Below are 18,232 nucleotides of genomic sequence, written 5' to 3'. Positions count from 1 at the left end.
AATAAGCTCTCAACAAATGAGCGTTGGACCATTTGTTTGATTGTTTATGATGAAATCCAAATATAATAACTAGAAAAATATAAATGTAGTGAGATTGTGAGAATTGAGAATTGGATGAATTGAAATTGTAACTAATAAATTGTAAAAATTGAATTGATATTGTATATTTTGCAGCACAAGAGAGTAAAAACTCGATAATTAATATAATAAAAGAGAGTTGGAGTAGTGAATGAGTAATTGATATGGAAAAAAAAAACAAAGGGGTATTTATAGTAGAAGGAGGAAAAATATAAAATAAAATAAATATTTCAATGACCGTTTGGTCACTGAAATTTTTTTAGTGACCATTTTGGTCACTCTCTTTGCGAGCCATGAGCTGAGTGGCTCATGGCTCGTTTGGCTCGTTAAAAATAACGAGCCACGAGCCCGTTCAAATGAGCCGCTCATGGGCACCTTCGCTCGGCTCGCCTCTCGACGGGTTCCGCTCGGCAAACGTTCGGGCTCGTGATTTTACGAACCTGAGCCACCCACGAGTTCTATTTTGACGAGCTGAGCCGACGAACAGCTCAGCCCTTTTGACATCTCTAGCGGTGGTAAGGAGTTATGTATGTGTATAGCATTATCCTTAATGTAATGCGATGATAAAGTTGTAGGAAAATTGTAGATTGGGCGAATGATGAAAGAATTCGCATAACTAAAACACTATTTAAAAAAAACGGTGATGATTATTAAACAATTTAATGTTTAGTGCTCAAAGTGAACTTAAGTATAAACTTCAGTGGCTATCGTATAAATTAACTCTCAACGAATTCCATACCAGCCCGCATTTTTATTTGCTTGTGGCGGGAAGATTCCTTAGGGTTCAACAAAAGTCATCCATTAGCTACAAAAATTCCAACATTCTTCCTTGGAAAAAAAATGTCTTTCCCTGATGAGTTTCAAGCAAGTAAGACCTTCTTCCTTCTACGTATATATCAATGTATACTAATTTGCGTTTTTTTTAAGCCATAAATTTTTATTTTTATTTTTTTAGAATTTTACAATTGGAATGAAAATTTTGTTATTTCACATCGTGAATTTTTAATTTTGGCTAAAAAAAAGTTATTCAGTTTATTTTTTGCTTATAATTTTCTTGAGTTGGTTAATTAGGAGATCGAGAACGTAAAATTAGCATTTTTAGTTATTCACTTATTCTTGATAATAAGGGGGTTTTATTGTATCTATCGCTTCTGGGGTTTCTTTATATTATTTGTGTCAATCGAATTCATGAAATGAATTTTACACGGCTCCTGAATTGTGTGTTGGCTAAATTTTTTGAGTAGATTTGGAAGCATTGCCGAGTATTTTGCAAAGAAAGTACTCATTATTGAGGGATTTAGACAAAAGCCTACAAGGTACTAATTCATTTACATGTAAATGATTTTTCGTTTATTGTAGAATCTCTTTCCTTGATGTTAAGTGCAGTGTAGGTAGTAAATAGCAGCGAACAGATGTCATTCACTTGCATTTTATGATTTCCATTATTCTTCTTTGTTATATATATGTACTCTGGAATTTGCGTCTATTTGTTATGCGGTTTTCTAAATTCTGACAATAAGATGCAAATGCATGTAAATGTAATTTGTTGATTTTCTGTATAATAATTCATATGGCTTTTCTGATGCAACTACCAGAGTCCATTTGCATACTGCTTACAATGAATTTTAGAAGGAATCAATGTAAAAGACAACTGATTCAATGTAACATTATTGAGTGAAATAGAGGTTCTGAACGCTATAAAAGGTAATCATAGATGAAACAGGACATCTGGAATTCTACTTTGGCAGTAACTAGCAGAATGAAAATTCTTTTCTTGAAGTGATCCTAACTGAATCTGATGAAGAAAAGTTTTCAGCTCATACAATGAAGGTTTTTAACGTGTCTTGCCATGTTTTTATGGTTTTCTAATTAATTGTAATACCTTATTACTTCTTCCTTATGTTTTACCCCCTTCGTCTTATATTTCTTTGGTTTACCTTATCTTTAGAATGCTTTACATTGAAATATCGTTCATTCCTCTTATGATAAAATCAATATGAAGGATATTCATTCCAATAAACCTGAACATGTGTGCACACCAGGGGTTAGCGTTTTGCCTGATTTGATGCTAATATTCTTGCATTTAAAAGCAAATTTTTCATCAGCTTATTATTTCATGACATTTTAGTTTCTAGTATCAATCTAAGAATGCCCTTTTTTACCTTGTATATAAACAGAAATCCAACGTCAAAATGATCAACGGTGTGAACAGGAAATAGATGATATGAAGCGGGGTATTAAGACTGGTAACATTACCCTGAATTCCTCACTTCTCAAATTCTCAGATGAAGCTCTGGAGGAGCAAAAACATGCCATCAGAATAGCAGACGAGAAAGTTGCATTGGCTGCTCAGGCTTATGATTTGGTACGAAGATCAGAAATTCTTCTTTATTCTGTTTGCAATGTAAATATTTTTTTTAAGTCAGGACATGAGATGGAAAGTTATTTCCGTTTTTTCTTATCTTTACTTCACCCCATTTATTCAAGGAATTTTTCCATTATTCATATGAAGACTGTTTTTCAAAAGAAAAATCCATGGCCCCTGTCTTCTGATAGATTACATGTGACAGCGAGTTGTTTGATTCCATGTTATTCTGTGCCTCTCTATCATGGACTCCAATGCATGTTCAAGTTCAAGAGTCATATTATGAAAACAAACTACCATGTTATGCATAAATTGAAGAATCCATACGCCTCACGCTTGTTGGTTTAGCATGGGTATGAGATGGAGACTTACGAGAAGGGTCAGTATATTATAACTATTGATTTAGAGCTCAGTAGTGTGATCCACACATGTTTCAGATTAGAATATTTTGATAATCTTAAAAATAAAATCTTACTGAAAATCTATATGCCTATCAATCATCAATGAGTAACTCAAGGAGATTGGTCAATCTATTTATTGTCAAGAAGGGTTCATTGTGTCTTTGTTGTCAGCATAATATGTAAAGTAGATTACAAATTTAAATTTCTAAGAGGACGACATGGACATTTAGGACCATTTGTTTGACGCCTTGATGCTTGAACGTGTATTTAACCTTGCCCTGCCAGGTTCCTAACCATTTTTCGTATATCCATGTGACTTAAATAGTTAGGCATCGGATCTAAGAACTTTCACTCTCTTCCCTGTTTTAGCTGAATTTAAACTTACTTATGTACGTTTACTTGATATTCTTAATGATTTTACTTTTTTCATGACAGGTTGATACTCACATCCAGCATCTTGATCAATATTTGAAGAAAATTGATGAAGATCTCAGGCGTAGGATATATCTTTTGAACTTCTAATCTCTGTTTATATTGTATTTTGGTTTCATTTCATTAACGAGAATTACTTTTTCTATGGGCGTATAACAGATTTCCCCTTTTCTCTAGTGGTTTGCATAACCTTTCTTTCGTATGTGACAGAAAGAGACAATGTTGCTGCAACTACGTCTCCTGTTTTAACACTTGCAAAAGCTGGAAGGTCCGGTGACAGTAGTGGCAGAGGACGTAAAAAGTAACTACAGAGTACTTACTTTAGATCTGTTCTTATGAATAAAATGTTGTTCAACGAGTATGCAGTACTCTTTGGTTCGATCTTAAGTCAGCTAAGGTTTTATGTGACATGGAGCACTTTAGACGAATGATTTTTTCTCCGGAGAATATGAGGTGAGCAATAGGAAATCAGATTAGGAAATAATTGTTTTCCATTCCGCATTGTTTATATGAGGTTCATATAGAAACCAGCCCAACCCTGAAAATAATTAAAACTTGTGCTTAAACCAGAGACCTAAGGACACAATAAAATGGTATTTGACATTTAGACCATATTATTTGTTGACTGAATGAAGTTGTAACGACACGACCTCTATACCAAAACTATTAGCTTACGTGCTGTCCGCTATTTTCCCAAATGGTACCAGGATTCAATTTAAGTCTCTTTTAAGGAAAGGGTCATGTGTTCGAATTCTGGGGAGAGGAAGATGGGCTAGACACTTCCATAGTGGACATCACGTAAGTTAACGGATTCGAGGTCAGGTCGTTTCAAAAAATGGGCGTTTTTCTGTAACAACTCAAGCCTCGTGTCCCACCATTCTCTTACATACTATCCGCTTTGAAAATGAATTCCCCCTCTTGCTCCTCATGGATTTCTATCGCGTCCTCTTAGATTTGAACTCTCCTTTATCCTATGAAAGACTTTGGTACCAGGATTCTGCTTAAAAATCTTTTTTTAGGGGAGGTCATGTGTTTGAATATTGGGGACGCGACAAAAATTCGTGGGTTTGTAAGACGTGCTTAAACTTTCCTAGAGCGAACAATACGTAAGATGTGCTAAACTCTCCCATAGCAGACAATACATAAGTTAACGGTTTGAGCACAAGGGGGGTGGTTGTAGAATTGCTCTAATAAAAAGTGGATATTAGGATGAGTGATTGATAGTTGATATTGAATGTTATTTTTGATGGATAAACTTTTGGATGAATCAAGAAATGAAAAGTTCAACAGAAAATCACCTGCATTAATAGTTTGGTGCCAGGATTTGCAAAACTATGAGAAAATTGTGCTTAAATTAATTTTAAGATAGTTTTCTATTTTTTGTTAGCTATTAAATTTATGCTTAGTTATAAATCGCAGAGATAGACCTCAATTAAGATTTTTGTTTGCTGGTGTCAGTAATTTACACAAATCTATTAAAGTAAAAGAGAAGATGTAAAGGACTACTTGAGATAAATGCTATAGGTCTCATAGTAGTAAATGTCTGGTATTTACATTCTCATCAGTTTTAATGAGATTGCACGTTTCATGTTCCACAAATAATCAGTTTGTGTTTTATGAGGTCTCACACTAACTTGAAGTGGACTTGAATGTAATGGGAAGTTGTTTGTGTTGGCAACTTTGTGATTCCATTAATATTTCAAATATGTGTTTTGAGTTATCTTCTAATTTCTATTTTAAAAAAATTGGCATTCGCTGAAAAGTTAAGATAATTTATGCCTATATTCCCTAAAATTGTAACTTTTATATTTGGCCTAATATTTTATAACTTGTTAATGCTCCTTCGACGCGTATTGGAAAGGTATCCAATAAATTTCTTTTTCATCTTTATAGAAACCAACAAAAAGGGTAGAAAATTAAAACATAGGTGGATGATGTCATTTTATAGGTGGCGGTCCATAGCCCTTGCCAGAAGCGGTCATATATTTGTGTAAGTCAGTTGCATATCTTTATAATTGGCTTGTCCATTGGCCCACCAAGAAAACTGTTATAGGCAGAATTAGCACAGTGCCCATCATTCTTAGGATCAATATGCACCTTGGTGCCTTGTTATCTTTGGGCATAGGATTGCTTGAGAAATCAATTGAATTAGGACACCTCGTAAAATTATACTCCTTCATGATACTGAAGTTGGAGTCTAAATACTCCTTCCGTCCCAATAATATAGGGTTGTTTCGTTTTTCACACGGATTAAGAAATCTTCTTTAATGTCATTGGAAAATTAATTTTTGTCAAAATATTTCCTAATTTACCCCTATTCAATTTTTGATATGTAGTAGTAAATTATTATTAGAATTAGTAAAGAATTTGAATGATTTAATTTGAAAAAGAAGAAATGAGAGTGAGTTCCACGTTTCCAAGAAATAGGAAATATGTATATTTGGATGATTTCAAGAAGTTGGCATATTAAGTGGGGGGAATTGAATAAGGGTATATTGGTAAATGAACAAAACAAAATATTTTAAATTAAGAAACAGGCCTATATATTTGGGACAGGAGAAAATGGAAATTTAGCCAGTATAATTGGGACGGAGGGTGTATATCTTTATCTGGTGTATGGGTGTTTTCTTTTTGTTGTCATTGATATGATTCTTTTACGCATAGGTGAATTTCAGAATGTTCTTTAATGCTTTTTTCTTATTTATGTTTGTATTGAGGAAGTTTTTCGGTTCTATTCCGTTGTGTACTTAGGCTTTGGCTGTACTTATGGTAACCAGTGCAGATGCACAGAGAGAGATGCGAATAGAGCGTAAAACAGCATTATTGATGTCTGCTATTGAGGAACCTGTGGTAATAGTCAAATAACATAAGGAGCAAGTGACTGGAACATTTGAGAAGTCACTACTACTTGTATGCTGCTTGACAAGGATATAATGTTATATTAAATAAGAATAGTCATATGCAAGTACCTAGGCATTTTTATTTACTTGTTTGTCTTATGGCAAGGTCAGAGAATGAGTGGTTAAGCTAAATTCTGTGGTTTGTAAAGGCATTTCTTAATAATCTTCCCCTGTTTTGGAAGTCATTGATCCTATATGGTAGAAAATAAGTGAAATTTAAAGTAATTATTTTTCACTTTCTGCAGGACACGCCTTGCAAAAGTAACAGCCGCTGCTGCAGGAGCTTCAACAAATCCAACCAGCATGGAGTTAGATCTACCCGTTGATCCGAATGAACCAACATACTGTTTCTGCAACCAAGTGAGCTATGGAGAAATGGTTGCATGTGATAATCCCGATGTATGTAATAAAATACTTTTATTATCCTTTTTTTGTTCTTTCAACCTCTGCCTTGAGCTAACGGAGACCAACTGATGTTGCAACAGTGCAAGATAGAGTGGTTCCACTATGCTTGTGTTGGCCTCAAAGAACAACCCAAAGGAAAGTGGTATTGCTCCGATTGTGCTGGATTGCCGAAGAGGAAGAGAGGCAAATGACAGAGTTTGCTGGTTTGACTTCAGTTACTAATATTCAAAATTGTAAATGTGCGCATTATGACTAAGATTTCATTGAAGATTCACCAAAGGTAGGCACTTGTTGGAGGGGAAACTGGATTCAGTAGTTTTTGTTCTACATCAGACTGTTTTGGAGATTTCTGTCTAGAAATTCTTATATTTTGATATTTCTTCTTGAAATTCATCTATTCCTATTATATATTTCTTACTTGGCACTAAAGTTTTAAAAAGTGTAGAGCGTGACAGGACAATGAAGTCAAGTCCCTTGAGTGTTACACCCTATACGTCCTAGTGATATGTATTTCAAGTCAGATTTCTTTGGCAGGATGGGTTCAGTGAAATCTTGTCCATTATAATATGCTACTGCATATCCGACTAGCACTTAAGATTAATTTCTTGAATTCTTACATTTGTTATTCCTGTTTGGGTTTCATGTTATGCATTTGTATTTCTTCCTAATTAGAAAGTTCAACGTATATACTGTACTGTGCTTTAAGAATGGTTGGTTTCTTTTTGCTGACAAATTAATTCACGTCGTTTTGTCTATAACTTTCTTCTCAGATGTTATGGTAGTTCAAGTTGATTCTCTGACACTCAAGATTTCAACTTTTATTTTTTTTCTCAATAGTATCGAGTACTGTCGACCCTCCCTACCAAACAAGCCATTTGTGGAAAAAATTCACAAGTATGCAGGCTTATAGTTCTCTTTAGATTCAGAGGCAGAGAATGGAGTACTTTAACCGATTTAAGGGGCGAACATCTTGTTGAAACCCTTATTAGGCTGCCTAGCGAATTGGCTTATCGATGTAAATATCCGACCATGATTACTTCAATAAGCCACTTTGCTAGGTCATCCTTAAGTTATTCCCGTCTCCCTTGTGTTCCGAAATGCTTGCTTCTTTTTTCCCGTTTCACCCTTGACAGGAAAGGAATGGTCTAGTTCATAATATCTCTGAAAATCTGTTTGTAAGCAAATTCTACAATCTTGTTGATATGAATTTATCCCTTGTGTTCAACAACCTCTTCCATTAGGACCAATGTCATATGGGCCATTAGAGTTTCAATTGCTGACTTGTTATTGCGTTCTCACAACTACCCGTCGACATAATTGACTGTTTATCATTTGTGTAATGTGGTAAATAGGCAAATGGTTGCTCTCCTTCAAATTCCCCTTGATCCAGATGTTGTTTCTCACCCTTTCCTATCCATCTCACCACAAGGGACCCACTTAATCCGTTCAAGATGCCTTGATCGTGAAAAGGTGTCTGTAGACACGCGAAACTTAAAATCTTGCGCAAAAGAGTGAGAAGGTTCGAGTCCTTTTCAAGACATAATATTGTGATTGTTTCCATCGATTTGTACAACCAAAAAATTATTCTAAGGGTTTACAAGAAGATCAAAAAATAAGGGTTTTATTAAAAATTATATACAAAAGAATATGAGAATTATATGATCCCGAGCCTTGTTATGTGTGCAACCAAGGGCAAATTCAAGCAGAATTCATTGCTGGCTATAACTACAGGCTTGTGCAGATTCTTCGATGTAGATTGTACGGCGCGTACTTCAATTCCAAACTCAATATCCAGATCCTTTCTTTTGAGTAAGGTCGATGGACAGACTCGGTGGTTCCCGCGCCTCCGAAATTGATCGTATGCTTTGGGAATAGCAATTTGACTACCTGTAATCGGATGTTACATTTGCTAGCACGTGGTTGTGTCATCCTGCTTGATCCATTTGGAGGAACCCAATTCCAAGTTATTGAATGCATCTGAGTTCATTTGACATAATAATGAACATATACAAATTCGTAGAACATGAATTCTCATGTCCTCTTGGTTCAGTAGTTTTTTATTTTGTGGGTTTGGTGCTTGTAAATGTTTTGAACTGCTGGAGTTTATATTGCTTTCAGGTAGAGTGTCTTTTCAAAGTTTCCCATTCAAACCACACGACGAAGAGGCTGCCGCTTGTGAATCTGCAATACGATGAAATATAAAAAAATAAAATGCGTACCTCCAGACATCTTATTCAAAATTTATAAATCTGTAATAGAAATGAGTTTTTAAAGTACAAAGATCTTCCCGCCAATACCCCACTTTAACTTGATGGAAGTAAACACGGGACTATCAATTTTAGAGAGAAAATTGTGCAAGGATTTTTGTGTGGGTTTGGTTAGGGACCCTTTGGCATATATATAGGTAACCACCAAACAAATTCCATTCATCATGGAAGTGGGTGGTTTTTTTCCTTCAATAACTTCCCTCCAATATCAAATGGGAAGTTATCTAGACAGTTAATTAACCCACCATTTAAACTTCAAATTTATTGACCATGTGGGCCACAAACAGTTCACATTCTCCCGCTTGGTGCACATATTCAATGGTTAATTTTAAGTGGGTACTTAATATAGCCATATGCTGGAATTGCTAATAATCCACTCAAGTAGAAATTCACAATACTTGGAATCATTGCGACCCTATTTTAATAATCAAACTTTTCCTTATATGTATTACAAGTATTATCATCTCTATAGAGTACTTTACTTTATAAATGAACTTCCTATAAGTCATTCAAGGTCCGAACTTTAATAACCATAATGGATATCCAAATTACAAGCTTTAAGTGCACTAATAACATTGTTTCAAATACCAAAAAGAAAAAAATCATAAAAACCAAACATCAGAGTATCATACTGAGCATGCAAGTTCTCTAGTCTCAATATGAGCTTTGTAAACTTTAGTCGGCAAGCCCTTAGTCATGAGATTTGCTATCACGAGATATGTATTGATATGCTCAATGGCCACTTCATTTTCCTTTATATGATATCTGACAACAAGATATTTTATGTCAATATGTTTGCTTTGAATTTCACTTTTGTTATTTCTTGAAAAGAAAATTGCAACCGAATTGTCGAAATAAATATTCAAAGGCTTCTCTATATTATCGAAAACTCTTAATCATTTGATAAAATTTCTCAAACATAATACATGTGTTGTAGCTTCATAGCAACCAATGAATTCTGCTTCCATGGTAGACGATGCAATTATAGTCTGCTTGCTGCTTCTTCAAGATATACCTCCTCTAGTTAGAAGAAAAATATATCCTGAAGTAGACTTTCTTGTGTCTACACATCTAGCAAAATCTGAAAATCAATATACCCGAATTGGAAGTTAACTCAACGAATTTGTTTATTTTCTAAAAATCAATATTTCTAAGACACTCACACTCACTTCATAATCCTCTAGAAATTTTGCATTTCTAGCTTCGACAATCTTTGGATTGTACGAAAGACAATAGAGTCTATAGCCTTGGAGTTCATTGGATAGCCCATGAAAAAACCACTAACTGTCTTCGGGTCCAATTTCTTTATGTGAGGATTATAAACCCTCACTTTAACTAGACAAACCCAAATGTGTATTTGTCTCAAACTAAGTTTTCATCCGTTCCAAATTTCAAATGGTGTTTTAGGAACTGTCTTAGATAGAACTCTATTTAAGATATACATGACAGTTTTTAAGGCTTCACTCCATAGATTCAAAGATAGGCTTGAATTGCTCATCATGCTCCTAATCATGTCCATTAAGGTCATGTTTCTTCTTTCAGCGACACCGTTTTATTGTGGTGTGTCTGGCATCGTATATTGTGCTATGATACCTTGTTTTGCTAAAAACTTAGCAAATGAACCTGGCATTTGTCCACTTTCTGTGTACTGTCCATAATATTCTCTTTCTCTGTCTAGCCTTATAATTTTGATTTTTCTTTCCTTTTTTTTTCTACTTCTGCTTTATAAATCTTGAAAGCATCTAGTGTCTCATCCTTATGATTGAGAAAATAAAGATACATATATCTTAAATGGTCATCTATGAATGAGATAATATATCTTTGACCATTTAGACAAAGAATAGGAAAAGGTCCACAATATCTGTGTGAATAATCTCAGGAATATCTGAACTCCTTTTGGCATCTCTAGTGGTTGAGTTTGTCTGCTTTCCCTTTATGTAGTCAACACAAGTCCCAAAATCAGTAAAGTCAAGAGTTGGTAAAACTCTATCATTCACTAATCTTTTAAGTCTCTCTATGGAGATATGTCCTAATCTCCTATGCTATAATTTAGATGAGTTCACTTTAACAATACAATGTTTATTGCCAATACCATCACCATGCAATTCGGATAAGTTACACTCATAAGTGGGATCTGAAACAAATTTATATAAATTATTAACCAAAACACCATGTCTAACAATAACTGAATAGTGAAATAAGCTAAAGCTTTTGTGTTTCAAATACAAACTTGAAATTCAAAGGCGCTAATCTTGAAATAAAAACTAAACTACGAGAAAAGCTTGGAACATAAAAAGTGTTTTTAAGATCCAAATGAAAACTAGAATTTAAAACTAATCGAAAGGTTTCCACGCCTTCAACTGTTGAACTCAACTGGTTTCCAAAATAGACTCTCTGTTCACTTAGCTGCGGCTTCCTTAGGTCCAGAAAGCCTTGCATGATATTGGCAATGTGAATCGTAGTACCTAATCAATCCAACATGTATTGTTTGGAACATTAACCAAAAGGGATTCATGACACACTGGAGAGATAAGAGTGCCTTTATTTTGAAGTTATTTATTATAGTTGAAACATCCCTTTTTCATATGCCATTTTTTCTTGTAAAAGAAACAGACATCCTTATTGCCCTTTTGTTTTACCGGCATTTTATTCTTCATTTTAGGACTGTATTTAGCCTTGTTCTCATTTCCTTTATCATGAGTTGTCAAATGAGCAGTCTCCAACTTTTCATGTTTTAGCCTATCTTCCTCTTGAACACACATTGTTAGGAGTTCATCCACGGTCAATTTTTCTTTATATGTTATACAAGATTTTAAATGGACCATATTCCGTAGAAAGAGAGTTCAAAATAAGATAAACAAGGTATGACTTGAAAATTTCTATCTCCAAGGATTTAAGACGAGCAGCAATGTCTCTCATTTCCATTATATGCTCAAGCACACCTTTAGAATTGTCAAACTTCATGCCTGAAAGCCTTTTCATTAAGGTGTTGGCCAACATTTTGTCAGCATTTACAAATTGTTCTTCAATAGCCTTTATGAAGTCCCTAGCCTTATCACATTGAGGGATTGATCCCTGCTACTTTTACTGACATGAGTCTTTATGAGACTCACACTCAAGTAATCGGATCTTTCCCACGATTCATACAGTGACCTCTCTTCTGGCGTACTTGATTCCTTAGGGATAAGTGGTTCATTCACATGGAGCGCCAAGTCGAGATCCATACATCCCAAAGGAGAATTTTCTCCTTCTAGTGAAGAGAGTTTATAATCACATAGAATTGGAATTCAAATAGAGTAATGGAAAAAACTAAGAACCGCTGCATAAGATAAAACACATACATTAATTTTATGAAGACTATCTTTATATTGTATTAACCAATTTAAATTCAATTGTGTAAATTCAAACATTCTCGTGGGTAGAGGTTGTTATCATACATTGAATTAACAAGGACTTTAGTAATATCAAATACAAGTATTTTTCATACCTGTGGACCTAGGAAATTTCTTGTTTCAATATTTAATAGTTATTTTATTGCAATTAAATCCTTAAGACAACTATTTTACTATGGGGACAAATCATCATCATATTAATTAACTGCACTTTATGAGATGTCCTATGTATCACCAAACAATTCTTTATGCGATTTAATGTTCCACGACATGAAATTATAAATAAAGATGCTTTGATTAATCTTAAGTTATAATAACATGTTGAAATCTCAAATGACATCTCTAAATCAAAAATTTTAACAGATAAGTGAATCTCAAAATACTGCACATATAATTTTTTCATAGTTAATCCTTTAAATCCTAAACATGTAATTTCTATAAGTAAATAAATATATCAAGTTAACTCCAGTGCACAAATAATTTCATAAATACATTTAAGTCCACATTAAATTTTACAAATTAATTATAAAACTAACCATTTAACATCATGATTGCCAATTAAGAAGTCATTTACTTATAAAACAAGGCATCTTCAAATAATAGTTCAAATAACATATGTCAAACACATTCTGCCTAAGTAAAATATTAATCTGCCTCCATAAATTATTTGTACTATAGCAAGTAAATGGACTATTGCTAATTAAAAATACGAACAGTACATTTACTACACATTTATATCAATAGATGCTTTATGCATGTCACCGAAAATATATACACAAAAATTCTAGAGTGCCTTTTGCACACATTTTAATAGAAGCAGTCATTGCTACCGTTTGTACACAATGGATCAAAAGTCTGCAACTATTTAATTATGAATTTAAACGTGTTATGGCATTCTCCTTCAAGTAGAAGAGACCGCCACCATCATCCAGTGATGGCTTTGTCTTGGAAAGTAGAAATTAATTATAGTCACAACATATATACGTAGCAATAGCATATATATTATAATATGCTACAGATTTAATACTTATTCGAACAAAAAAATCTAAATAACAAGTATAGAGGATGGTTCTAATACCACATGTAAAAAAATTAAAATGTGTACCTCTGGCCATGTTATTCAAAATTTAATTGGAAATCTATGGTATAAATGAGTCTTTAAAGCACCAAAGAACTTCCAGTCAATACCCACTTTATAAGGGGGTGTTTGATAAGCATTTTTATGTAAAAAATACATTTTAGAATGGTAAATTGATGTGAAATGTGTGGTTGAGAAATAAGGAAAAGTTTTTTATTTACGTGTAATATTATTTACATAAAGAATGTGTGGTTGAAAAGAAGAGGGGGAAAATGCATTTTGAAAAAAAATGGCTACCAAATGGGGTCTAAGCTTTTAAATTGATGGAAATGAACACAGGACTTTCAATTTTAAAGAGAGAAAATTCTGCAATGATTTTGTATGAGTTTGGCTTGAAACCCTTTGGCATATATATAGACAGTCACCCAACAACTTCAATCCATCATGAAAGTGGGTAGTTTTTCTTGCAATAACTTCAGATCAATAACCAAATGGAAAATTATCTATACAGTTAATTAACCCACTATTAAACTTTAAGAGTGTGTTTGATTGACATGGAAAATATCACCTAGAAAAGAAAATATTTTCCATCTTTTGTGGAAAATAAAAACCACCTCCACTCAAGGAAAATATTTTTCTTAAAAACAAGGAAAATTATGCATATTTTCAAAAGTTGAAAAATGTTTTCCATGGAAAAAAAATAGCAATCAAACACTCCAAATAAGAATTTGGATGGAAAACTGATATTTTCCATCGGAAATAAATGTAATCAAACACATCCTAAATTTATTGATCATGTGGGCCACAAAGAGTTTTGTGGTAGGTTGAGAAGAGCTATGTCAAATTGCGGTTCTCTAATACGATAGAGAAGATTTAGAAGAAATAAATGAATGATATTATGGACTGTTATAGGGTAGTCAATATTAAACATTACCGTTTTATCCTAAGATACGAATGAGTAAATAGGATTTGTTTGTACTTTGTGTCATTAAGGATAGTGGTCGACCAACTTTTTAAATAAGCTCACTATTTCTATGATCAACGTTTATGAGTGAGTGAATAGGGATGACAACTGTGGGGATTAAATATCCCATTTCTAGTGATGTTCCCCCATTTACTTATTTTCTTAGGCCCATTTGGTAGCTATTTTTTTTAAATTACAATTTTCTCTTTCTTCTTTTCAACCACACATTCTTTATTAAAATAATATTACACGTAAATAAAAAACTTTTCCTTATTTCTCAACCACACATTTCACATCAATTTACTATTCTAAAATACATTTTTACATAAAAATGCCTACCAAACACCTAATTAATGTAATTTTTATTTTTAATTAAAAAAAAAAGAGTCGGGGGCAAAAACATGTAAACAACATCTATAGGTGAGCTAGAATCAACTTAAAGCATTTAAATAAATTATTGTTTTTCTTACTTTTAAGTCCAAAATCAAAACTACGAAAGGTAGAAGGAAAATGCAAGACAATATATACATTATACTAGAAAATCACATTACATATCGACATTCCCTTTGTAATGATTTTCCATCTATGGAGACATCGATTTTGGTTTTTAAACTGCGAAAAAATGGAGAGGACAGCTGCTTGCTTTATAAGAGCATTATTTAGTTGTTCAGTGGTGGAAATGTAGGAGACACCAAAGTAGCACTGAGAAACATGAATGTACATTATACTTGAAAATCACATTATATATTGACTATAATACGTCAAAACAAGATGGATTTCCTTGTCGAAAACTAACATTTTATTGAGGAACTCGAAATCTATGAAAATGAACTGTGCATCTGTTATATACACAAGACAGACTATTTCCCATAAAGTATTTGAACGATCTACAAGGACATATTTGATACATAGTAATGAACTAGATGATATACAAGATTTTGACTTCGTTGCCTTCGATATGAGTCGACCTTACCCCTCTATTATAATTTTTCAAGAACAACAGAAGAAAAATCCATGCATTCCATCAAGGCTCTATTTTTCCAGTCAATGCTGCTGTCATCATGAATGCTAGCCCTTGCATTGAACACAATTTCATAGAACATGCCCTACATCTTCCATAATCCAAATGCATCATATTCGATCATATCCATGTATACTCATTTTAAATGCACAGGACGCTCGCATTATGGCCAAGAATTTTGTACTCAGTATCGTATAGAAAACACCAAATTGACTAGGAACCCACAACCTTGTTTGAGCGGCAATATATTTCAACTATTGAAGTATACTGATCCGAGCTCGGCATGATGCTGTAAAGTTCAGTCATGTAATTGAAGTACGCAAGGGCTGATTCGGGGTTAGTTGTTTGTAGGCAAGCACATAAAACACCTACCAACGTGATTGCATCCGGCTGAATGTTATCCATCTGCATCTTCGCGAATAGAGCTAGTGCTTCTTCACCACACCCGTGAACTCCAAGACTAGTGATCATGGAGTTCCAAGTTGCTAAACTCTTAGTTTCCATTTCATCAAACACTCGTTTTGCATTGTCCAGGCTACCACATTTGCTATACATGTCAATGAGAGCGGTCCCGAGGAAAACACCAATTTCAAACCCGTTCTTAATTGCAAAGTCGTGTATCCATTGCCCCAATTTGAGGCTTCCCAGTTCGGCGCAAGCAATCAATAGACTAACCAGCGTATATTCATTCGGCCGTACATTCTCAAGCTGCATCTTGGCAAACAATTCAAAAGCCTTCTCCGGTTTTTCGCTTCTAGCATAGCCATTGATCATTGCTGTCCATGAAACGACGTTTCTCACGGGCATTTTATCGAACAGCTTCTGTGCAACATCCATTCTCCCGCAAGATATAAGCCCAGCAATTACAGTAGTCCACGAGACGACATTCCTCCCTCGCATTTTATCAAACACCTTAAGGCCATCATCTGGAAACTGGTTCTTGAAATACAAATCCATCAACACGTTCTCCAAATACACATCTCCAAAAAACCCAGATTTTATAGCAAATCCCTGCACCTCTTTCGCTTTACCAACGAAAGAACAAGCTAAACACGCCTTAGTTACAAAAGGGAAAGTAAACTTATCGGGGGCCACGCCACGGCATATCATGAGATTGTAGAGATGAATAGCCCTGTACGAACAGCCATTCGAAGTGTATGCTCTAATGAGTAAATTCCAGGTGAAAGTCTCTGGATTTTGGGTTTGATGGAGCAATAACGCTGCATAATCGATTTTCCTGTATTCGGAGCAAAGACGAAGCAGCTTTGTGACGATTACCTGGTCGTTATCGAGACCATTTCGAATGATTTTCGCATGGATTTGCTTCATTTGCTTAAAATTAGAGCAATTTTGGAGTAACACGACGGCATCCTGAGCTCTAAAACCCGATGAAAATTTTCTTCTTGATAAAACATCAGGGGCACTGCATAGAAGGCAAGCAACCATTGTCTATATGTGTGTATATATATTTTGTGTTATTATATTTATGAGAAAGCTCGGCCCTGGTGACACCGGAGAAATACTTTGGTACGGCCCGTCCAATGCCGAGGCGCTTATCCTCGTGATAAAGGGCCCTCTCTTTAGTCCCTTTTGACCCCGTTAAATTTCATTATATTATATTTCATTTATCTCTCTTCTATTTTTAATCACACAATTTTTAATAAAATAATATAACACATAAATCGAAAAAAATTTCGTCTTTTTCAACCACTCATTTTTCAAAAAAATATTATTCCACCCATTTTCATTTCTAAAAAATAGGGGCCAAACAGGAGCTTATTGGTTTGGGAGAATATGAATGTTGATAGAGAAGACGGGGGAAGAGGGAGGAGTGCTAAATTGTAGGCTTCAGCATAGTTTGATTTGGATCGATTTCAAAACCAAAATCAAATTAATCGATTTGAACAAATTTCAACTCAAATCAACTCACTAAAGCTCTTAAATTGAATATTTAGTCCAAATTAAATTTTTTTAAAAGAAATTGTCTAAGTTTTGGACGCACTTAAATTACAAGAACAAAAATAATTAAATAATTTTATATTATAAGAACTATTGACTAAGCTCCTGTTTGGTGCTAACTAAAATTAAATTCTAATAGAATTTTTTGAAAAGTGTGGTTAAAAATTTGTGGAACCCATGAAATATGGGTTAAACGAATTATTTGACTTAGACTTAGATCAAAGTCTAATTTAAATCAATATCAAACATGGGCTAACAAATAAAACAATGTTAATAAAGACGGATCAAAATAAAATTTAAAAATTTTATTACTTTTTTATGTATTAAGTAGTCTGACTAATTGACTATGGAAAAAATACTAATTATAACATAATATTCTTGTGAAAGAAAAGTGTTATTACTTATCGACATCATCATAGATTGGAGGGAATTGACCAACTATTTGAGACTTCAAATCATGATTGAACAGACTCACTATGATTTTGTTTAAAATAAACCAAACCAACCCAATTACCTGTGTTGAACTAACTCGAATCGACCCCGAGTCCATTTGATTTGATTGGTTTCGTCGATTTTTCTATTTTTCGCCCAAGCCTCCTAAATTGTTTTTGGCTGTGTTTAAAATAGGTAAAATTTACTTTTTTGTAGCTTCAGTTTGTCATCCTTTAACAAATTAAATTATTTAATGCAGTAACATTCTCCACCACACATTAACACAATAAAATATTCTACACAAAAATCAATAAAGTTTCTTTAAATTTTAATCACACATTTTTCAAAAAATACTATTCAAAAATCTTTATTTTCTCCAATAATGGGAACAAAGAGGCTCTTAATTTTTCATCTCGAACACTATTTGAATAGCTTATTTATAAGCTACGTTTAGGTAAGAAGTTAAGATTTGACAAGATAAGGTAGTAATCACACGTGTGTCGACACATATCGTGGAGAAGTAGGAAATCGAAAACTA

The 18,232-nt window shown here is 33.9% G+C and overlaps 3 protein-coding genes across 6 annotated transcripts; 1 reads left to right on the top strand and 2 right to left on the bottom strand.

The window, feature by feature from the left end:
* The first annotated feature begins 849 nt into the window (after positions 1-849).
* Positions 850-6,987, top strand: LOC111392605 (PHD finger protein ING1-like). 4 transcript variants are annotated; one of them, XM_023017963.1, is made up of 7 exons: positions 850-946; positions 1,323-1,394; positions 2,364-2,443; positions 3,280-3,340; positions 3,487-3,577; positions 6,422-6,575; positions 6,662-6,987. In XM_023017963.1, exons 1-7 carry the CDS (start codon positions 919-921, stop codon positions 6,770-6,772), a joined length of 597 nt encoding a protein of 198 aa, XP_022873731.1. In that variant the 5' UTR covers positions 850-918; the 3' UTR covers positions 6,773-6,987. The 4 variants fall into 4 exon arrangements, with proteins under 4 accessions (XP_022873731.1, XP_022873729.1, XP_022873730.1 ...); XM_023017961.1 differs by having other exon boundaries at positions 2,256-2,443; XM_023017962.1 differs by having other exon boundaries at positions 1,320-1,394.
* Positions 6,988-11,641: 4,654 nt separating this feature from the next.
* LOC111392591 lies at positions 11,642-12,072 on the bottom strand. The gene is made up of 2 exons (XM_023017947.1): positions 11,941-12,072; positions 11,642-11,899 (listed from the first exon to the last, which is right to left on the bottom strand). Exons 1-2 carry the CDS (start codon positions 12,070-12,072, stop codon positions 11,642-11,644), a joined length of 390 nt encoding a protein of 129 aa, XP_022873715.1.
* Positions 12,073-15,033: 2,961 nt separating this feature from the next.
* On the bottom strand, positions 15,034-16,855 carry LOC111392603 (pentatricopeptide repeat-containing protein At3g26630, chloroplastic). Its single transcript, XM_023017959.1, has one exon. It carries the CDS (start codon positions 16,747-16,749, stop codon positions 15,517-15,519), a length of 1,233 nt encoding a protein of 410 aa, XP_022873727.1. The 5' UTR covers positions 16,750-16,855; the 3' UTR covers positions 15,034-15,516.
* Positions 16,856-18,232: the final 1,377 nt, after the last annotated feature.

The sequence above is a fragment of the Olea europaea genome, unplaced genomic scaffold (assembly GCF_002742605.1).
Source record: "Olea europaea var. sylvestris unplaced genomic scaffold, O_europaea_v1 scaffold942, whole genome shotgun sequence".
NCBI lineage: Eukaryota > Viridiplantae > Streptophyta > Magnoliopsida > Lamiales > Oleaceae > Olea > Olea europaea.
Note: the sequence above shows the minus strand (reverse complement) of the source record. Positions and strands in the feature narration are given on the sequence as shown.

Bases quoted from the DNA above. Each gene is read 5' to 3' on its own strand.
- LOC111392605 (XM_023017960.1), top strand. From the start codon at position 919: ATGTCTTTCCCTGATGAGTTTCAAGCAA. The intron at 947-1,319 runs GTAAGACCTTCT...AAATTTTTTGAG, and splicing joins CCCTGATGAGTTTCAAGCAA to TAGATTTGGAAGCATTGCCG. The intron at 3,341-3,486 runs GTAGGATATATC...CGTATGTGACAG, and splicing joins AATTGATGAAGATCTCAGGC to AAAGAGACAATGTTGCTGCA.
- LOC111392591 (XM_023017947.1), bottom strand. From the start codon at position 12,072: ATGGATCTCGACTTGGCGCTCCATGTGAATGAACCACTTATCCCTAAG. The intron at 11,900-11,940 runs GTCAGTAAAAGT...CAATGTGATAAG, and splicing joins TGAGTCTCATAAAGACTCAT to GCTAGGGACTTCATAAAGGC.
- LOC111392603 (XM_023017959.1), bottom strand. From the start codon at position 16,749: ATGGTTGCTTGCCTTCTATGCAGTGCCCCTGATGTTTTATCAAGAAGA.